The 20,584-nt window shown below is 40.6% G+C and overlaps 1 protein-coding gene across 1 annotated transcript in view; it reads right to left on the reverse strand.

Moving 5' to 3' along the window:
- Positions 1–20,584, reverse strand: part of LOC5564766 (1-phosphatidylinositol 4,5-bisphosphate phosphodiesterase gamma-1) — a 46,738-nt gene that overhangs the window by 9,322 nt on the left and 16,832 nt on the right. The window contains exons 4-11 of the mRNA XM_021854922.1: positions 14,765–15,465; positions 12,399–12,656; positions 12,214–12,328; positions 11,969–12,150; positions 1,658–1,841; positions 1,543–1,599; positions 1,153–1,387; positions 334–1,092 (exon numbers count right to left, since the gene is read on the reverse strand). Coding sequence (XP_021710614.1) covers positions 334–1,092; positions 1,153–1,387; positions 1,543–1,599; positions 1,658–1,841; positions 11,969–12,150; positions 12,214–12,328; positions 12,399–12,656; positions 14,765–15,465 — 2,491 coding nt within the window. The remainder of the gene's footprint in view (positions 1–333; positions 1,093–1,152; positions 1,388–1,542; positions 1,600–1,657; positions 1,842–11,968; positions 12,151–12,213; positions 12,329–12,398; positions 12,657–14,764; positions 15,466–20,584) is intronic.

Raw genomic sequence — 20,584 nt, forward strand, 5'->3', positions numbered from 1 at the left:
AAAAAAGTATTGATATTTACTGAACAATGTTTCTATTCGCCCCATTGCGGGGTGAATAGAAACATACAACATTTTCATAAATATTTGTACGATATAATTTTTATTTTTAACAGCGATTGGGGTCTTAGTAAAGGAAGACGCGACCCATATTTAAGACTAATAAAATTGGATTTTATCCACACGGTTTAAGTTGTACACATTCAAACATGTCGGAAAGTGTTTCTATTCGCCCCATTTTACGGTATGTGGAATAAAATCTGAAAAATGAGGATCACCTTGCTATTGAAAAACAAATCCCAAAAACGTCACCTTGCTCGTTTTTCGTATACTAACCTACTGCTCGGGTTCGATGTTTTATGCCGCTATCGAAAGACGCACCAATCAAGTCAATTTCCACCAGGGGACTTGTAATGTTTCGGCCTCCTTTACAGAGATGCCTTGCGCCGATGATCCGTATTTCGATCACCTTTTCCTCTACACCGATCAAAGTGTTTGGATCATTAGGATCAAACTCATCTCTAAACATGAAGTCCGGCTTCAATATATAACCACATGCTCCGTTGTCGCGGAATTTAGCCTGATTCAACTGCATGTTTTTGTCGGGCGTCTGGTAGTTCAGCGCAATCATTTGAGATCCTGTGTTCCACAGCGGAACCGGGTTGTAATTGGAAGAATCCAATCGTTGACCTTTTGGATAAACCCGACTAATTTGATTGCGATGATACCGAACAAACAGTTTTGTTTCCTGTTGCAGAAAATATTTTTCCGCCTTCGTTTCGGGGAAACTGGACATCTCATAGAACACCCAGCCGCTGTTTTTGAACGGAACACTTCGACAGTAGATTATCATGTCGGACATTTCTTTAGCAACGCGAGAGTTGCGTTCCATCTTTTTACGTTCGTCCTCCAAAGCGCTGGCATTTTGAGCAGCTTCCTTAATGGCGCACATCCATTCGATGGCTTGCGCCTGGGTTTGTACTCCAACTTCAAAAACGTTCTGCATTGATGGGTTTTGTATGCGCAGGACCCGTTCCAACTCTGGCATAGGGCCGTACGTTAAATCTACTACCGCTCCATGAACATCCAGAGATCCTGCAACAGGTGCATGCGTGAACAAATGAAACGGGAAACTGAGAAAATACTGTAACGTACCTTTTTGTAGACTTCCTAGCATTAGGCAGTCACTACCACTGTCATCACTATTGCCATCTGAGGTACTAATCTCTTGTACGTAATTGGCGGGAAAATAATGCTGCTTCTTGCCACCGTAATCTCCCGTCCACCACTGTTCGTTGCTTTTCTTCACGTTAGTGATGATCGCGTGCTTACAAAACGATAGTTCGTCTTCCCTTCGAGCCTTATAGTCGTAAAGAGCTTTGACAGTGACCTGTAATACCAGGGGTTTAATTATTTCATAGATCTTAGGGCCGATTTCTTCACCTTAGCTTAAGCCGTAAACCACGTTTATCCATACGATTAAACCAGGTTTAGGGCCTAAGCGGTGGTGAAGAAACCGCTTATTAGAAATGTTATTCAAATTACCTTCTCATTGATGCACGAAGGATCCATATAGCTGTACGCACCGTTGTCCTCCGGGCCCTAAAAGCAATGTTCTGAATATTGAAACTAGTCACCGAAAACAATAGAAATCACGTACATTCATAGTGTTGATGCGTTTCAGCATATCCTTGGGAATCGGATGCGTTAGTTTGACCTTTTTATAGAGAGGATGTTTCATGTAGAAATTGACAAGATCTATCAAGCTTTCGAAATCCATGCCGCCGACTCCGTACAGTCGTCCTTCAACTTTAATCCGACAATGCTTTATTTTTTTATGAGCTCTGCGAAAAAACAAACACGATAAAATTACCTTTGTGGGATGGATTAGTTTAAATTATTCTACACGATATTCTACGCCAACAATATCCACTTTATAGGAAGTGATCACATAGCAGTATAGAGGAGGGTTTCGTTCTTTTGAAGAAAGATACAGAGAGGATACGCTTAGCTATAAGCTCTCTCTATCAAAACGATGTACAATGTACATGGTTGCAGGTAAAAAAAAAGAGGTACGTATTGAAGTGAGTTGGGAGTCATGAGTTCAATTCTCATCGAGAAGACGAATAACGATTTCGCAAATTTAATTTTAAATTGTTCATTTAATTCAATTTCACAGTATATGTTGTGTCCAGATACTCAGTAGTTGTTCAAACTTCTACTTGGCTGGGTAGAAGCAAATGCGGAAAAATAATATTAAAACAGAATGTGGGTACCATCAGTGCACCAGATTCCGCTAATTTAAGGGAAGTTATGTGTTCAAATGTTTATTATAAAATAACTATTGTGTCGAACAATACTATTTTTATGTCACAATGTAGCTCCAAGTATAGGTAATCAGCGGCAAAGTAATAAAGAATTTGAAAAACTTTCATGAACAAATATTCAATTGCATTTGTTACTGCATCTAAGTGTTCCTATTTCCGCTCACGGTAAACAGGTTTCGTGACGAACTTACTAAAAAATGCATTATTTTGAATTTCGTTATTTATCCTGATATTTTTTTTTTTGGTCAAATCATAGCTACTACTGCAATAAGGAAGGCTGTATACTAAAATCAACATTTCTTTAAAATTTTGTTAAATTTTTTGCATAAGCGGTTATTGGAGTGTTTTCAATATAAAGAATTATTTTATCAAATGAAAATAATGTCAGACGACTATTTGAAAGTTGTTAATATTGCTAGAATATATCTGTGCGAAAAATGTTGGTTTTGACCATTGAAATAGGGGCATGAGCGGATACTGGTGCACTGATGGTACTATCAAGTGATCACTATTACAAATGCCGCCTACGGAATGTTATCCCAGATCCCATCTTCTGTCGTTTATCACCAATAGCAAACGAATTCGTTGTACGTTATCAAACCGGTTTCGTTGACGACAGACAAATCCTCCAAACATTCCGGCAATATCAGGTTTCTAAGCGATTGTAAAGCGGCATGCGATAGTATCGATCGCATAGAGGCCATTCGCGTCAAATAATGCACCGGGACCCGATGGTATTCCGGATGTTGCCCTAAAAGCGACAGTCAATGCGGATCTGGACATGTTCAGAACCACAATGCAACGCTGCATAGTTCAATGAACTTTTCCGGATGTATGGAAACGTCAGAAATTGCAGCTACTACCAAAGACGGGAAACCACCAGGTGACCCGTCGGCGTACAGGCCTATCTGTACTAGATACGACGGGTAAGTTTTTGGAGAGGTTGATCCTCAACAGGCTAGTACCGTATACGGAAGGTGCGGACGGCCTGTACAACAACCAGTTTGTATTCAGGAAAGGTAAATCTACTCTGGACGGTATCCAGTCGTTCGACAACTGAGGTGGCAATCGAGCATAAAAAAAGCGGCATCCGTTACTGCGCAGTTGTCACCTTGGTTTTGAAAAAAAATTGCGTTCAACAGCACAAGCTGAGAAGCGATAGCCCACGCACTTTACCGACTCAAGGTACCCGTCCAGTTGTGTAAGCTTCTAGAAAGCTATTTTGATGATGGGATTCTACTGTATGACACAGAAGAGAGGCAAAAAAGTTTTAGGTTCAATTGTGGGCCCGATGTTATGGAATGTATGATGTAGGACGGGTGTTAAGATTATTGGTTTTGCCGACGACTTCACCATAGTCGTCTAGTGGCGAATCGAAGGAAGTCGAGTAGTCAACTCTGAGGAATGGATGAGGTCTACGAAACTGGGATTGGCCCATAACAAGATTCAGGTGGTAGTGGTCAACAACCGCAAGTCCGAGCGCTTATCTCGGTAGGGTATGCACCATAGCGCCCAAGCGATCTCTTAGGCATCTTGGATCCACGACAAGCTCAGCTTCGCTAGCCTCTACTGTAATTGCCAGCAATCTCTTGCCAGGCGTGACGCTACCCATACTGAGGTACGGAGGGCCAATCTGGTCAAAAGCGCTTAGAACGAGCAGAAACCTAAAGCGTTTGGAAAGCACGTACCTATAGGAGCATCAGGCATATGGACGAGAATAGCTTTTCCGGGAAGCTCACAAGACTGATAAAAGATACAATAGACAGAGTGACAGCTGATCAGGATGCAAGATTTGGTGAATGTGGGATGCAGCCAAAGATGGATGGAGGACAGCTGCAATCCGAGTAATGTACGCCAAACATAGACCTCAATTTACCACTGTGTTGTACAAAGTAGGTTCACAACTCGGCCTCGTATTCTCTGTAGCATATGTAACATCAGTGTACCAGATTCCGATTGTTTCGTGTACCGAAGGAGTCATGTGATGCGTGAACATATTTGCAATCCTTTTCCTTCCATTTCTATCCCGCGCGTGTGGAGACTTTTCTTCCACGCCCCACCTTCATGCACGATCACGCCACGCAAGGCTCTGTGCAAAGGAAGGAAGTGTGAAAAAGTACAGTCTTCAAGAAAGTGTTGATAGCAACCAACGTGTTGAGAAGAAAGTTCCAACTCTTGTGTTAATTAGTAGTTAATACACAGTAGTTAAGTACAAAAAACAGTGTTTTAGTTGAATTCCCAGTAACCCAGTCCTAGTATCGAAGAAGTGTCCTCCCGAAGCCGTAAAGTGTATCGGCTACAAGACGAAGCGTCCAGCGAGGGATCCTTACCCTCTAGCTTCGGCCGTCCTCCCGGAAAAGTGTTACAGTCCACTTTGCTCGTTCCCCCAGACGGAACATTGGTCCTTCGAGCCGGATCCGTGATCCGGTAGTGATTTAGTGTGTGTGATCCTCCTTGGACTGAGTTACTGGTGAAAAGAGAGACAGACTCTAAACGTGAAATTGACGAAACCGGAAGTGAAAGTGTTCCAAAATGTCGCTCGTGCATAGCCCTAAAAAGACCCGTTCGGGAGTGCAGCACGGCGACACAAGTGAAGAAGAAAGAGAAAATCAGAATCGTTTGGCCTGCGCAAAGGAATCGCTGATCCGGAAGATTGGTGTCCTGAGCCGTCAGCGTTCCAAGGCAGCCGATAAAATAAAGCGGATCGGAGGAATTCTGATCGACGACGATGCCGACGTGTCCGTGCCGAAGCTGAAGGTGTATGCCAGAAACGTGGATGCCATCTACAGTGAGTTTAACGATTTCCACAACCAACTTGCTGAGATCCTGCCGGATGATGCAATGGATGACCACGATCAAGCGTACACCAGATTCGAGAAAGATTACCACGAAGTGTCGACGTACATCGAAGAGATGCTGATGGATGCAACGAAGAAGGAAATTCCTGACATCAAACCCCAAGTAATCGTCCAGCAGCAGCCGCTAAAAGCACCGATACCAACATTCGATGGCCGATACGAGAATTGGCCAAAATTCAAGGCGATGTTCATAGACATTATGGACAAGTCCAATGATACTGATGCCATCAAGTTGTATCATTTGGACAAGGCTCTCGTCGGAGCAGCAGCAGGGATCCTCGATGCCAGAACAATGAACGAGAACAACTACGCTCAGGCGTGGAACATTCTCACAGAGCGATTCGAAAATCCCCGTGTCATCATCAACACCCACATCCGCGGCCTGCTATCCTTGAAGAAGATGACGAAGGAGTCCTATCGTGAGTTGCGCCAGTTATTAGACGATTGTTCCGGGCATATCGAAAGCCTATGTTATCTGAAGCAGGACCTCCTCGGCGTGTCGGAACTGATCGTGGTGCATTTGCTTGCATCAGCCTTGGATGCCTCTACCAGGAAGCAGTGGGAAGCAACCATCGTTCGAGGAACGCTTCCGAAATACGACGACATGATGAAGTTCCTAAAGCAGCAGTGTAACATCCTGGAGAATTGCGAAACATCAGCTCAAGTCCCTCCTCCTCGTGCCGAAAGATCGAACGTGAAAGCCGCAGACCAGTTGAAGTCAAGTCCGAGATTCAATCCGAAAATCCTAACCGCTAATAGCTGCGGCAGTGCTTCAAGTGAAGAATGCGACTTCTGCGGCGAATTCCACAAGAACTTCCAGTGTGAGCAGCTGAAAAACATGAGCGTACCTGAGCGAGTCGAGAAAGCACGTTCCTTAGGCATGTGCTTCAATTGCTTGAGGAAGGGTCATCGACTGAAGGATTGTCCATCCGACAGAAAGTGCTTGAAGTGCCGCCAACGTCATCATACTCAGCTTCACGACGATACGAGATTTAAGTCCAACCAGCCTGTAAGCAAGATGCCTGAACCGACAGCTTCATCGGAGTCCACATCGAGACCAGCTGTGAAAGAAGTCCAAGCAAACACATCCAGTGCACCCACACCGCAAGGTTCACACAGCGTGACGTCATCGTGTTCCATCCAAGCAGCTCCAACCAAGAAAACCGTCCTCCTTTTAACAGCAGTGGTGCACGTTTACGATTTCCAAGGTAAGCCTCACTGTTGTCGAGTCCTGCTAGACTGCGGGTCCCAGGTGAACCTCATAACGAAGAAGATGGCCGAAGCCATCGGAGCGAAGATTTCATCAGCAAATGTGAAGATTTCCGGCGTCAACAATCGAACGACAACCAGCATGGAGAAGGCCATCGTTAAGTTCCGATCCCGTTATAGTGATTACCGTGCCACGATAGAGTGTGTTATCACCCCAGCAGTGACTGGCAGAATTCCGAGTACCAACATCGATGTGTCCGATTGGTGTATTCCACCCGGATTCCAATTGGCGGATCCAGACTTCAATGTGCCTCAAGAGATTGACATGCTGATTGGCAATGAGCTCTTCTTCAAGATAATCAAGTCCGGTCAGTACCAGTTGGCAGAGCATCTACCAGAGCTGCGTGATACTCATCTTGGTTGGGTATTCACGGGTGAGCTAGAAGAAGTGTTTCATCAAGGTCCATCGTATTCCCACACGATCACCGTCGAAAACGTGTACGAAGCTCTGCAACGTTTTTGGAGCGTAGAAGAAGTAGCTGATCAAGATCCTGTGACATCCGAAGAAGTAGAGTGTGAGAAGCATTTCCGCTACACACATGAACGCAGCGACGAAGGGCGATTCGTTGTGCAACTTCCTTTGAAAGAAAACGCCTCCCAGCTGAAAGACTGCAGGTCGGTCGCTTTAAAGAGATTCCACCTCCTCGAACAACGCCTCGTTCGAAATCCGTGTCTCCGTGAGCAGTACGTGCAATTCATCAGGGAGTATGAACAGCTCGGCCACTGCAAGCAAGTAAGTGAATGCAAAGATCCTCCCAACGTCCAAAAGTGCTACCTACCGCACCACGCTGTCATCCGTCCAGATAGTTCCTCGACGAAGTGTCGAGTAGTGTTCGATGCTTCTGCAAAGCCATCGCAGAACAGCCTCTCCCTCAACGATGTCCTCAAGGTAGGTGGTACTGTCCAATCCGATATTCTCGATATTGTCCTGCGATTCCGCAAGCACAAATATGCTTTCACGGCTGATATAAGTAAAATGTATCGCCAAATCATGGTTGCTGAGATGCATCAACCACTCCAACGAATTTTTTGGAGAGAAAGTCCCGAACAGCCGTTGAAAGTGTATCAGCTAACTACCGTTACATATGGCACAGCGAGTGCACCCTTTCTCGCAACTCGCTGCCTGGTTCAGTTGGCTGAAGATGGCAAAGAGAAATGTCCCCTGGGAGCGATTGACGATGTGTTGTCTGGCGACGATACGTTGAGTGCAGCAATTGAACGACAACAGCAAGTTAAGGATTTGCTGGCCAGTGCTGGTTTCCCGATCCATAAGTGGTGTTCCAATTCCGAGCAGTTGCTGGAACGCATTCCAGAGGGTGATCGTGAAACTCCCAAGGTCCTCGAAGAGCAAGGTATCAACACCGTCATCAAAGTGCTTGGTATTTTGTGGGATCCTCACAGCGATGATTTTCTGTTCTCGATCAAATCTCCAAATTTGAACTCCGAATCCAAAGCCAATACCAAGCGAACGATATTGTCCGAAATTGCCAAGCTGTATGACCCACTTGGATTCTTGTCGCCCATAATTGTTCTCGCCAAGTTACTAATGCAACAGTTGTGGCGTAGCAAGGTGGGCTGGGATGAGCCTGTCGAGGACGAAATAAGCCAACAATGGATGCAGCTGAAGAAATCCCTTGAAGCAACGAACCAGGTGCACATTCCAAGGCGTGTGCTGATTGATGATGCTGAATGCTACGAGCTTCATGGTTTTGCTGACGCTTCGATGTCAGCCTATGGAGCGTGTGTGTTCATTCGAAGCGTATTCAACGAGTCGGCGCAACTACAATTACTCTGCAGCAAATCCAAAGTAGCCCCTTTGAAGGCAGTGACGATTCCACGGCTGGAATTGTGCGCGGCACTCCTGCTTGCGCGTTTGGTGAATAAGGTTCTGCAGTCAATCCAAATGCCGTTTCATCGTGTGGTGCTCTGGTCGGACAGTCAGATTGTTCTGGCTTGGTTGCGCAAATCTCCTGATCAGCTTCAAGTGTTCGTGCGCAATCGTGTTGCTGCAATCCGAGAAGAAACAGAAGATTTCGAGTGGATGTACGTCCGGTCGGAGTCCAATCCGGCTGATATAGTGTCGCGTGGGCAAATGCCCATCGAATTAGTGAAAAATGAGTTATGGTGGCATGGACCAGACTTTTTGAAAAAAGTGAACATTGAAAATAAGCCACCAGAAGAGATTATTGAAGACATTCCGGAGCTACGTGTTGCTCCAACAGTGTTACCTGTAATTGAAGAAGAACAGTTAGAAGTGTTTTCGAAGTACAGTTCGTACAGAAAGTTACAACGTGTAATTGCGCTGGTGTTGCGTTTCGCCAACAACTGCAAGAAGAAGGATTCAGCTTCACGTGTGAATAAGCCTATCCCTACCGTGGCTGAACTTCGTCTTGCAATGAACGTTATTGTGAAAGTGATACAACGAGAAGAGCTCAGCGATGAGATTGCTCGAGTCGAATCGGGTGAACAGTGTCGAAAGCATGGTTCGTTGGGACCGATCCTTGTAAATGGGGTGCTTAGAGTCGGAGGACGTTTAGAGCATTCCAAGCTACCATATGGTGAAAAGCATCCGATCATCCTGCCGTGTAAAAGTACGATTGTGCGAATGTTGATTCGTGCCCTACATGAGTAGCATCTGCATCTGGGACCAACTGGTTTGGTTCATGTGATCCGAAGAGAATTCTGGTTAATCAATGCTGCTGCGACTGTTCGTGGAGTGACCAGATCTTGCGTGAAGTGTTTCAAGGTCAAGCCCATCGATACAAGCCAGTATATGGGAAATCTGCCGTCCTGTCGCGTGACACCTGCGCCCCCTTTTTCCGTCACTGGCGTAGATTACGCTGGACCGTTTCATATCAAGCAGGGCTTGCGTAAGGTGACCACAGTCAAGGGATATGTAGCGGTTTTTGTATGTATGGTTACTCGAGCCGTGCATCTAGAGCTGGTGTCAGACATGACTACCAGTGCCTTCATCGCTGCGCTACAGAGGTTCGTGAGTCGGCGTGGAATTGTGCATCAGCTGCATTCCGACAACGGCACCAATTTTCGTGGTGCACATCATGAGCTGAATCAAGTCTACCAGGCGTTCAAACAGGAGCAAGATACCCACCAAATCGAGTCGTTCTGCGTGTCCAAGGGAATTGAATGGCAATTTATTCCGGCGGATGCCCCCGAATTTGGTGGTATATGGGAAGCGGCAGTCAAGAGTATGAAGAGTCATCTGAAGAGGATCATTGGAAATGCATCCCTGAATTTCGAGCAGTATGTAACTGTCCTGGCAGAAATCGAAGCGATCCTGAATTCCCGTCCGCTATTCGTGACATCGTCAAGGTCGGACAGTCCAGAAGTGATTACGCCTGCCCATTACCTTATCGGGCGTCCTCTCACCGCAATACCAGAGCCGTCGTATGAAGACATCCAAGCCAACCGATTGGATAAGTGGCAGCACCTGCAAATGCTCCGAGAGCATTTCTGGAAGGCTTGGTCCCGCGACTACCTGAGTAGCTTGCAGTCTAGAAAAAAGAACCAGAAACTCAAATCAAATGTTAGTCCTGGAATGATTGTTCTGGTGCACAACCGGAATTTGCCCCCTCTGCAATGGAAGCTGGGTGTCGTAACCAAGACCTTTCCTGGAGTAGATGGCTTGGTACGAGCCGTAGATGTCTACAGCGACAAGTCAACGTTTCGCCGCCCGATCAACAAATTGTCAGTCCTGCCGATAGAAGACAACAAGGCCTACTTCGGCCAATCTCAAGTTTTGAAATAGACATTTCAACGTGGCGGTGAATGTTTCGTGTACCGAAGGAGTCATGTGATGCGTGAACATATTTGCAATCCTTTTCCTTCCATTTCTATCCCGCGCGTGTGGAGACTTTTCTTCCACGCCCCACCTTCATGCACGATCACGCCACGCAAGGCTCTGTGCAGAGGAAGGAAGTGTGAAAAAGTACAGTCTTCAAGAAAGTGTTGATAGCAACCAACGTGTTGAGAAGAAAGTTCCAACTCTTGTGTTAATTAGTAGTTAATACACAGTAGTTAAGTACAAAAAACAGTGTTTTAGTTGAATTCCCAGTAACCCAGTCCTAGTATCGAAGAAGTGTCCTCCCGAAGCCGTAAAGTGTATCGGCTACAAGACGAAGCGTCCAGCGAGGGATCCTTACCCTCTAGCTTCGGCCGTCCTCCCGGAAAAGTGTTACAGTCCACTTTGCTCGTTCCCCCAGACGGAACACCGATCATTAAAGGAAAGTCCAAATGTTTATTATAAAATAACTATTGTGTCAATCAATACATTTTTTTTATGTCACAATGTAGCTCCAAGTATAGGTAATCAGCGGCAAAATCAAATAAATTTGAAAAACTTTCAAAAAAAATATCATTTCTCGAAAACTTATTCATACAGACTAAAGTTAAAAAAGTATACAAGCTTATTTTATCGATCCTACGGGTTTCGCAGACGTAATTCTACACGTTTCGCTCTGAACTAACTCGATTTTTCACTTTTAGAACGTTTAATTTCCGGATTTACAAAACGACGAAAGTAAGATTTTCAACTTTCGCCGCCTCGCTGTATGGAGAGACAAATGTCGTTTTCGTTTTTAGGAACTGAGTCGGTGATCAACACATAAACAAGCCAACGTCAAGCAAATTGTAGTTCGGTCGAACCTGAATCGGGTTGGGGTTGGAACTGTGATTCAGAACGGGTTGCGCCAGTTCCAACCTAGGTTGAAAAACGAATTCGACAAAAGTGACTTAACCACGACTCAAAACAAAACACAACTTGAGTCGATTTTACACTGATAGAAAAACGTCGCAAGTTACTGAATAAAACGGCTTATAATTTTGTCATAAAATTCTTGTGTGAAATAATACGAACTCCATAGTTTTTGAACGCGAGCTTATTGTATGCAAAATTTCAGTAATGTACACGTCGAAAAAATGTTAAAGAGGGTATTCATTTTGAAACAGTTTTAGAAGACAGGTTGTGATTCTTCTGAAATCATTTTCTCAAAACCGTATGGATGGTACTTTCGTCGATTTGAAAAAGTAATCGAGATTTAATTGCATTTATAACTTCATCTAAGTGTTCCTATTTCAGCTCAAATGCATTATTTTGAATTTCGTTATTTATCCAGATATTTTTTTATGGTCAAACCATAGCTACTACTGCAATAAAGAAAGTTGTATACTAAAATTGACATTTCTTTGAAATTTTGTTTAATTTTTTGTATGAGCGGTTATTGGAACACACAAAAATACCTAGTGACCCAAAAACCACTCACGAGGTCTTGTGTTTTCAATATAAAAAATTATTTTATCAAATGAAAATAATGTCAGACGACTTTATTTGAAAATTATCAATATTGCTAGAATATATCCGTGCGAAAAAAATAGTTTTTGACACGACAACTCAATTTTTACACTAGTGAGCGGAAATAGGAACATGAGCGGATACTGGTGCACTGATGGTAATCGTTGGGAACTAATAGGTAATACATTTCAACGGAGAATAAACCTTACCTGAATGAAATGACAAACGCATTGGGTCCTTTATCACTGGGCCTGACTAGGAACGCTCCATCGGTCTGGATCTGGTGCAAAATGATTTCAGATTGCTCCCGTGTGGTGTTCTGATGGTACCATTCTTTACTTTCATGCTTATTTGGTTGTGGAACAGGCTCCTTCAACGTAATGTAAAATTCCTACGCAAAAGAAGATCGATGTATTAGTCAAAAGTTTAAACGGGGGCTGATTGTTCGACTTACTGAGCTTCGCAAAGGATTCTGGCGGTAGTAGATAATTAGGCTGTACAAACTATCAAACAAATTATTCTCCATCAAATAGTACTTCGTTACCCCTTTGTCCTGCTTGAGCTTAATCCTGAAATATAGCAAAGCGATTGGTTGGCCAATGTTTGAACAGCGATACAAGCATAATGTAAGAAGCACACCTGCAATGATTAGGCTTTCCTTGACGCCAAAACGATAAGCAATAGTCTCCGACAAATGTGACGCTCTCGCGGACGAGAAATGTTCCATCACCAAGATGAGCATACTGGCGCAGGAGATTTTCGGCCTCCTCTCGCCCGCCGGACAGTTTGCCGTGAAACCAATTTTCTCCAAAGTGCAACTCATCATTCGTTACGCTTTCCTTTGGCCTCGAAAAGCTACTCTCAAACTCGTCATCACGCACATCTTCCCGCTCCGTTCTGCATGAAATTATGTACAATGATATAGGTATTTAGACGGATACATGTACAGCGACGGACATAACCATAAGACCACCTCATTCAAGTTTTGCATAATCGTTGAATAGTAATATTTTAGCATATTTCCATTGCGAAATAGCGTCGATATTTGCAGGACATAACAATAATAAAATAAATTAGCAAGAACATAGAAAAATTGAATTATTGAAAAAAAACGCGGCTTAAAACAAAACTGGAATATAAGTGTTTTACAAAAAAATGTGAATTATAATAAAACAACATTTTGATAATAAAAGAGAAAACTACTAATTGAACATTAACACTTCACTTTTTGCAAAAAATAAATAAACTACTAAAGTCACTAGTAAGGCGAGTTAATACCTTTAAACTCTAAAATGTTGTTAAAAGGTTTTTACTCGCCTTACTAGTGATCTCAGTTTTTTTTTGGCAAAGTGAAGTGTTAAAGTTCAATTAGTAGTTATTAGGAACTAAAAAGAGACGGAAAATGGATCGAACAGGGAACAGAAAAACAGAATGTAACCTAAAATGAACAAGAAGAAAAGAGAATCAGTCCAGACATTTATCTTTTTTTTTGTAATTCTTCACTATGACATTACAACAGTGATCCTGCTTGTATTACTGTATCTATTTTTTCATGATTTTTTTCTAGGAGTTTTGTGAGAATTTGGATATTCTCCCAAATATTTTGAGATGATTCCGGAGGATAAGTTATTATTTCCAGTGGAAATCCTCCAAGAATTTTTCTAAGGAATTTCTCCAAGAATTTTGTTTTGGATATATTACGAATATAACCTGGATTTTAACAGGGATAACTATAGACATTACCTAGGAATTTCTCTAAAGATTCTGTTAGATATTTTTCAATGAAGGCCTAAGTCCTCCATGCTTGTATCAAGTGATTCTTCCATTGATTTTCTTAGTAACAACTGTTGAATTCGGTTGAAAGAATAATGAAAAAAATATTTGGAGGAACTCCTAGTATAGTCTTTGTAATAAAAAACTCGGGGTAATCCCTGAAGAAATAAATGGAGGTGAATCGAGTGCTCAAGGTTTTCTTGGGGAAAGTCCTCTAACCATCCTTTGCAAAATCGATGGTTAAATTTCTGGGAGTATTGGTAGAGGAATCTCTAGAAAAAACTTTAGAGGGATCCCAGTATGAGTCCCTGAAAGTATTTCAAATGAAATCTCTGGAAAAATCACTAGAAGATTTCTTGAAGTTTTTCCATGAGACATGTGAGAGGAAGTTCTTAAAGAACCTACTGAAAAGCTGCATTAAAGTCTTTTTTTCTCTGGATCCCGTAGAATTTTGCATCAGGATTCACTGCAATCTTAATGAGGGTAAAAGAGACTTTGAAGAGAATTTTGATTAAATAGAGACCTTAGAGATCTTGCATTAAAAATGGAGACTATTCAGAGACTTTTAATCAAATAGAGACTTAAGCCTCTAAAAATACCTGCTAGCAGCCCTACAGCAATTTCTTCAAGCCAAAACACTTAAATAAATCTGTTTGTTCAACAACTTGAATAATAAACATGAATAGAATAAGCATAATTTGAATTAAGGTACCTATAAGAAGAGAATCATCAAAGCGAATTTTGTTGTTGTCGAATAAAGCCCAAAAACATTGAATTTAACCTGTAAACATAAAAAATCTACTGTGATGTAAACCTTATAGAAACATTACAAATATCTAGTCTATGCTATGCTAAGATATCAAACTGTTTTTTTTCTGGGAATACAGAACAAGATAGTGGTCCCTGGGCATTTGTACACGGTTGTCCGACATTTTGCGGTAAACCATTCCGCGGTCAACCATTTCGCGGTTAGTACCATTTAGCGGTATGCGCAGAGTTAGAAACATTAATGCGCAGACTAAAGAGGTTTGCAAATTATTTGTATTTCGTATCATTGAATAGTAAAATGAAATTATTAACTCAAAATCGCAAAAAAAAAAGTAAAAATAAAATACAGTATTCCAGCGCTTGATCCAGCGATCATGAAAATTTGTAATAATGTGGCCTTAAAGCATTGTCCGTAACTGTATAGCTGATAACGAACGGAAACATTTTTTGATTAATATACTTACTTTTGACTATCCGTGTAAAACAGTTTGTTCTGCGTCAAGACAAAAAAGTGCGGATTCCAAACCTTGTCCACGGGATCCTCAAGGAACAGTATACCATTTTTCACGGTATTCCTAATATCCAGCTCAGTCTCGTCAGCCCTAACTAGGGCCCCATCATTCGGCACTGCACCATCCTCAAACTTCCCCCCATTCTCCGGGAGCTTCTTGTGTTTTAAAATAATTTTTCTCCTTAACTGGTACGGAGTAGGTAGCTGTAGCTCATTCTTTTCCACTTGCTGCGTCAAAAGCATATCGCCGAACACTTCCTGCATTGCGTAGGCCATCTTTCTCTGCTGCGTTAAGGAACAGTTTTGTTCTATCGACAGTATCACCGGGTATTCTGAGGTAACGAAAGCATGTTCTTTGATTGTTTTAATGACGTCCTTAAATTTAATTTTCGTTGTAAATGTGTGGCCATGGAAGATCAGTGGCATGTTATCGGGTCCGTCCCAGCAGTCAAGTTCTATACAGCGACACCCCATACGCAAGGCCCGGGCGTACGCTTCTACTGAAGATTCGCTCGAGAACTGATCGCCCGTAAGATACGTATTGTGCGACGATGAAATCCAGTAATGGGCAAGCGGTCGATTCATGTCCTGGTAGACTTGATCGCAGTCACTATTCCACACTTCGTTTTGCCTTGAAAATAGGAAATCTATAAACTGAAAAAAAACGATAAATATACGCAATTAACTACAGAATAACTTTTGGTAAGGAGATGCGTTTTATTGTTAATATTGTATGACACGTGCTGCAATTTCCTAGATACCAGCTAAGATCTTATTTCCATAAATTGTTGAATTTTCAATTATAGGTTCGGCGGGACCACAATTTCCATTCAGTACACGGACGAATTACCAATTATAGTTACGCTACGGTAGCTTGAAGTATTTGGGTAATGACCATTTTTTTAGCATGATGTTATCACAATTACACTTAATTTGGCGTACAAATGTCAATATTGATTACCTTTCCCCTAAAAGGAAAAAATAGCTGACTGCAAATGTCGTAACATAAAATAGAGGTAACCAATTTTGTCATTCGAATCAGTCTATATTGATGTAAGCAGTTTGATATACTTTACAAAATCATGTTGGAATATAGGGGCTACCCCGTTTGGCATAAAGTCATTTGGCATAAAGCCATTTGGCATAACGTCGTTTGGAATAATGGTCATTTCGCATAATGGTCACTTGGCATAATGGACGTTTGGCATAAAAGAAAAGAAATTAGAAATTTAAATAGTGCTACTTAAAAGATCTGATATCTGGTGATCAAAAGAAGGGAAAATCGTCGATGAAAATGTTAGTAGTTATAATGGCAACGTAGGAAAGGAGGCAAAATTGTCAATGAAAATGTTAGTAGTCACAATACAAACCACTAGTTTAACAACGTAATGATAAAGAACAGCCTATGACCAAAAGAAGGGAAATCACATATGAGAATATTAGCAATGGCAATGCCAAAAACATAGCAACTCAGTTTTCAATGATTATGCCAAACGTCCATTATGCCAAATGACTATTATGCCAGACGACCGTTATGCCAAATTATTTTATGCCAAACGGCTTTATGCCAAATGACTTTATGCCAAATGGCGTCCCCCCTGGAATATAAATTAATTCATTATTTTATTCCTTCGACTTTTATTTCAAACACACCATGTATAATTGAAAGTCATTGGTGTTTTTTTTTCTTGTTTTCATGATTTGATATTCATTTGCAATTCTCCTCTATCTACTTGTCTGTACTGTAGCCCACCAAAGCATCAGCCATATGCAGGTAGATATTAGAGTTTCATTGCAATCAAGCTAATCAGTACACGGGTTTAGTTTGTGAATTGATAGCAAGTGATCACAAGTGTTGATAAAAGAGAGGGAGAACATTTGCACATATCACATCGCTCGTGGTATTAGACTGGATCATGCGCCTCAATCCCGTGTATGGCGTTAGAAACTTCAGTTCAATGAAAGACTAAAATTATTTCAAAATTCGAAATTTTATCAACTGCACAGTTGACGAATTTTCAGAGTGCAACAACGCGAATAAAAATACTGGATTGCTTCAAATCATGATCTGATATTCAGCGTATCATTCGCACCATTATCATTACCAGTCCTCAAAAATTTGAGGTTAAGAAGGACGACACATTATGTTCAATCAATCATAATTTTTCGTACTTTTGGACCAGTTTATTACAGCATAACGTAACGAATCGTAACAATCATGCGTATGGCATATCGCTCAGACAATGCCGTAGCAGGGGATGAGGCTCCATATTATAATTAATATTATTTCTTTTTATTTAGATGAATTTTTATCCTCGGCGAGTTCTTCTCTTTTAACGTCCGATAGACATCACACCCTTTATGACAGGCCTGCCCCTGAGACGAGTTTTTTTATTCCACTCTGTATTTATATCAATCATGCGCATCACCCTTAGGCGCCGTCCCCAAATTACGTAACGCTCTAGTGGAAGGGGAGAGCAGGCCCAAGCGTTACGGCTCATACAAAATAAATAAATTCTCCATACGAAAAGCGTTACGGATGGGGGGAGGGGGTCGACAATTCCCAATTTTAGCGTTACGTAATAAATGGACACTGCTTTACATGAACATCTCAGCAAAAAAATATTGCATTGCATCACACCGTAGTGAGTGAAATTTCATGCCAGCAAACATAGCAGACATTAGAAATAACTGGTCTTATGCTCGGATTTATCAACATCTTTGAAATAACTGCTCCGCTGACTAAAGTTTTTAATAACAGTTTATTTTGAATACAATACTTTTCACTTTTTCAGCCATAAAAACGACTGGCTGCATTTGACGTTTCGTTAGAGTGAAATTTGAGTTGCATATGACGTTGATATTTTTTTCTCTTCGCAAGTCTCTCTCAGACCTGCCCTATCTAAAGATCACATCTGTAGCTTACCGTAGCAATTTTACAATTGTTCCATTTTTTTCTCTAAAACTACGTGGGTGCTTGAAATTTTCTGTCAATTTGGCGAAACATATTTTTACCGCTCTTTTTAATCTATTGTCGCAGACAAACAGAGCTGAAAAGAGCTTTATTTACAGGCTTAACGTATTTTTTGAAACTATTACTTATTAAATGGAACAAACCTGAAGTGTATGGATGCATTGGTTTCAAAGTTATTGTTGTTTGAATTTTACGAATTAAGTTCGTCATATCCATTATGTTGGGCCGAATGGGTATTAGCCCGTTGACGCCAAAGGTATCTCACAATTGGAATTCAACTCCGCATTTGTTCCCAAAATCAAACCTTATTTCAGCAAAAAATATCATGTGCAGATCCAAAAAAAAAAACGTGAAAATGTGTCGTCTATATCTACTTGATTTATAAGATTGTTTTCGAGATTTGTCAAATATATTTCCATACTGTTCAACCCATTATAATGCAAAGAAGTTGAAAAAAATGAAGATTAGAGGTCATTCATAAATTACGAAGATGGGGAGAGTGAATATGACAAAATTTTGCATAACGTAATTTATGGACGTTTCCTTATTTGGAAATTGAAACTGAAAGATTGGAAATTTCAGAGCTAAAATCATTCAGTGACTTCAATTCAATTTTCTGCTCTACCATGTAGTAAGTAAGACACAGACATACATACATTCATAACCATACAGACGTACACACTTTATACCAAAAAATAATCAAAATCTTACGTCAAAAATTTTGATTATGATATAAAACGTACAAACGTTTCCGGCAAGACTTTTAAAAAAGAAATTATAGAACTTGCCAACTGAAAATTAGAACATTTTTATCGAAATATTTTCTCTGAGTCGAGCTGCATCATAATGTCATTAACGCCTAACAAAACTTTGTCATTCAGAACAATGAGAGTTGTGATGTTACTGTCAGCTGCTTTTGTTTCTGAATGGTTATTTCCTTGATGCTTTGGACATAATGTCAATTTCCAACATATATTTTTTTTTGGCGAAAATGTCTCATTAAGTTGAACAATTTTGTCGAAGGCACGATATTTATTTCTAATCACTGGACTTCAATATAGTCGAACAATCTATTTTCTGTTTAGCGCCATGATGGGAGTAACTTCCGAACTAAAATGGTTTTAGGCGAATAGATCACATTTAGTTGATCAACTTTGTCGAAGACATCAACTTTCGATTTAATCACTGGACTGAGATATAAACAAATAAAATGTTTGCCCACTAGTGACATTTTAGGGGCTTTCGAACTAATAAGTTCAGACAAATAGGTTTCAATTATTTTTTCAACTTTGTTGAAGACATCAACTTTGTATTTTATCATTGATTGATATATAAATGAACAAAATGTTTGCCCACTAGCGTTATCTTGGGAGCGTTTTCCGAACTAATTAGGAATAAGTGAATAGATCTCGAAAAGTTGATTATTTTAATGGAAAACACCAACTTTATATCTAACCGCTGAACGCTGAACTAACAAAAGCAATCAAATATCATAAATCATCGCTTCCTGGAAAATAGAATCCCAATCCCAGGGAGAATAAAAAAATGAAATAATTCCACAAAGAATTCATCCCCAAAATTCTGTCAAGGATGTCTCCAAAGAATTGTCAACGAAATTCGTCACAAAATTCCCGGAAAATACGAAATGTATTTCTGAGATAAATCGTAAAGTCGCTGTTGAATATTTGTAGAAGTTCCAAAAAAGTTCGCGCAAGAGTCTCTTTTCAAAAAAACTTTCAAACCACTAGAAAATAACCTAAATGTAGGATTTTTTGAAAGAATTCCTTAAAAAACATTGTTCGGAATTTGTTTAACAAATTTTTGTTGGAATGATAGGTGGAATTACTGGAATAATTGCTGTATTATTTGCTAATAATAAACATTAAATACACAATTCATTGACAAGTTCTTAATGGGTTTTCTATAGAATTCTTGTTACAATCCACATTAAATAGCAGACAGAAAGGGTCAAAAAATCCTAGGAACACTTCTAATTTCTGTTTTTTGTAAAATCACTCTTCTTAAAAAAATCTGGAATAAACTTTTGTAGAAATATTTGGAAAATATCCTAGAGTAGCAACTGAAGAAATTTGTGGAAAAATCGATGGGATAATTTCCGAAGAAAATCATGGGAAAGTTCTTGGGAAAATTTTGAGTAATCTCAGTGGAAATTACTGATAGTAGCAATGGGATGCTGATATCAAGGAGAAATTGATGGAGAATTACCTCTATGCATCCTTTGAAAAAATACTGAACCAATTTCTGAAAAAATCTCCGGAGAAATTTAATGAAGCAGTCCCTGAGAGTATCTTGATGATATCTCTAGAGAAATCACTAGAAGTGTTGGGAAATCACTACTAGGAGAATGAAAACGCCTTCTTAGTAGCCTGTACTCAGTGCAAGTTTATTAGGGCTGAAAGTTTATTTCAAACGATAGATTAACACAAAACTGTATTTCTTTATATAGTAGTTTAACTTAAGTTTATGTTTGTTTTTACAATTCTGGTGAGCTTCCCAATGTAGTGTTGACTCCAACCGATCAATAAGTTTCGATTACGTACTAGCCGAATCGGGGTTATTCTAAAAATCGCCTCGCTAGCCGTATATCACTCCAATTTCTAGATGTAATAAATTTAGTGAAAAAATAATGACATTTCAACATATGGTCAAACTTGCCTGACGAGAATTTCACCCCAAAACTTTAAATTTCTATTTATTAATTATTTAAGAATAGAATTCACTTAAATATTCCAAAAAATACCTTCCTTGCTCATAACACGTATTGAACTATCTATGCTC

The sequence above is a fragment of the Aedes aegypti genome, chromosome 3, assembly GCF_002204515.2.
Source record: "Aedes aegypti strain LVP_AGWG chromosome 3, AaegL5.0 Primary Assembly, whole genome shotgun sequence".
Taxonomy (NCBI): domain Eukaryota; kingdom Metazoa; phylum Arthropoda; class Insecta; order Diptera; family Culicidae; genus Aedes; species Aedes aegypti.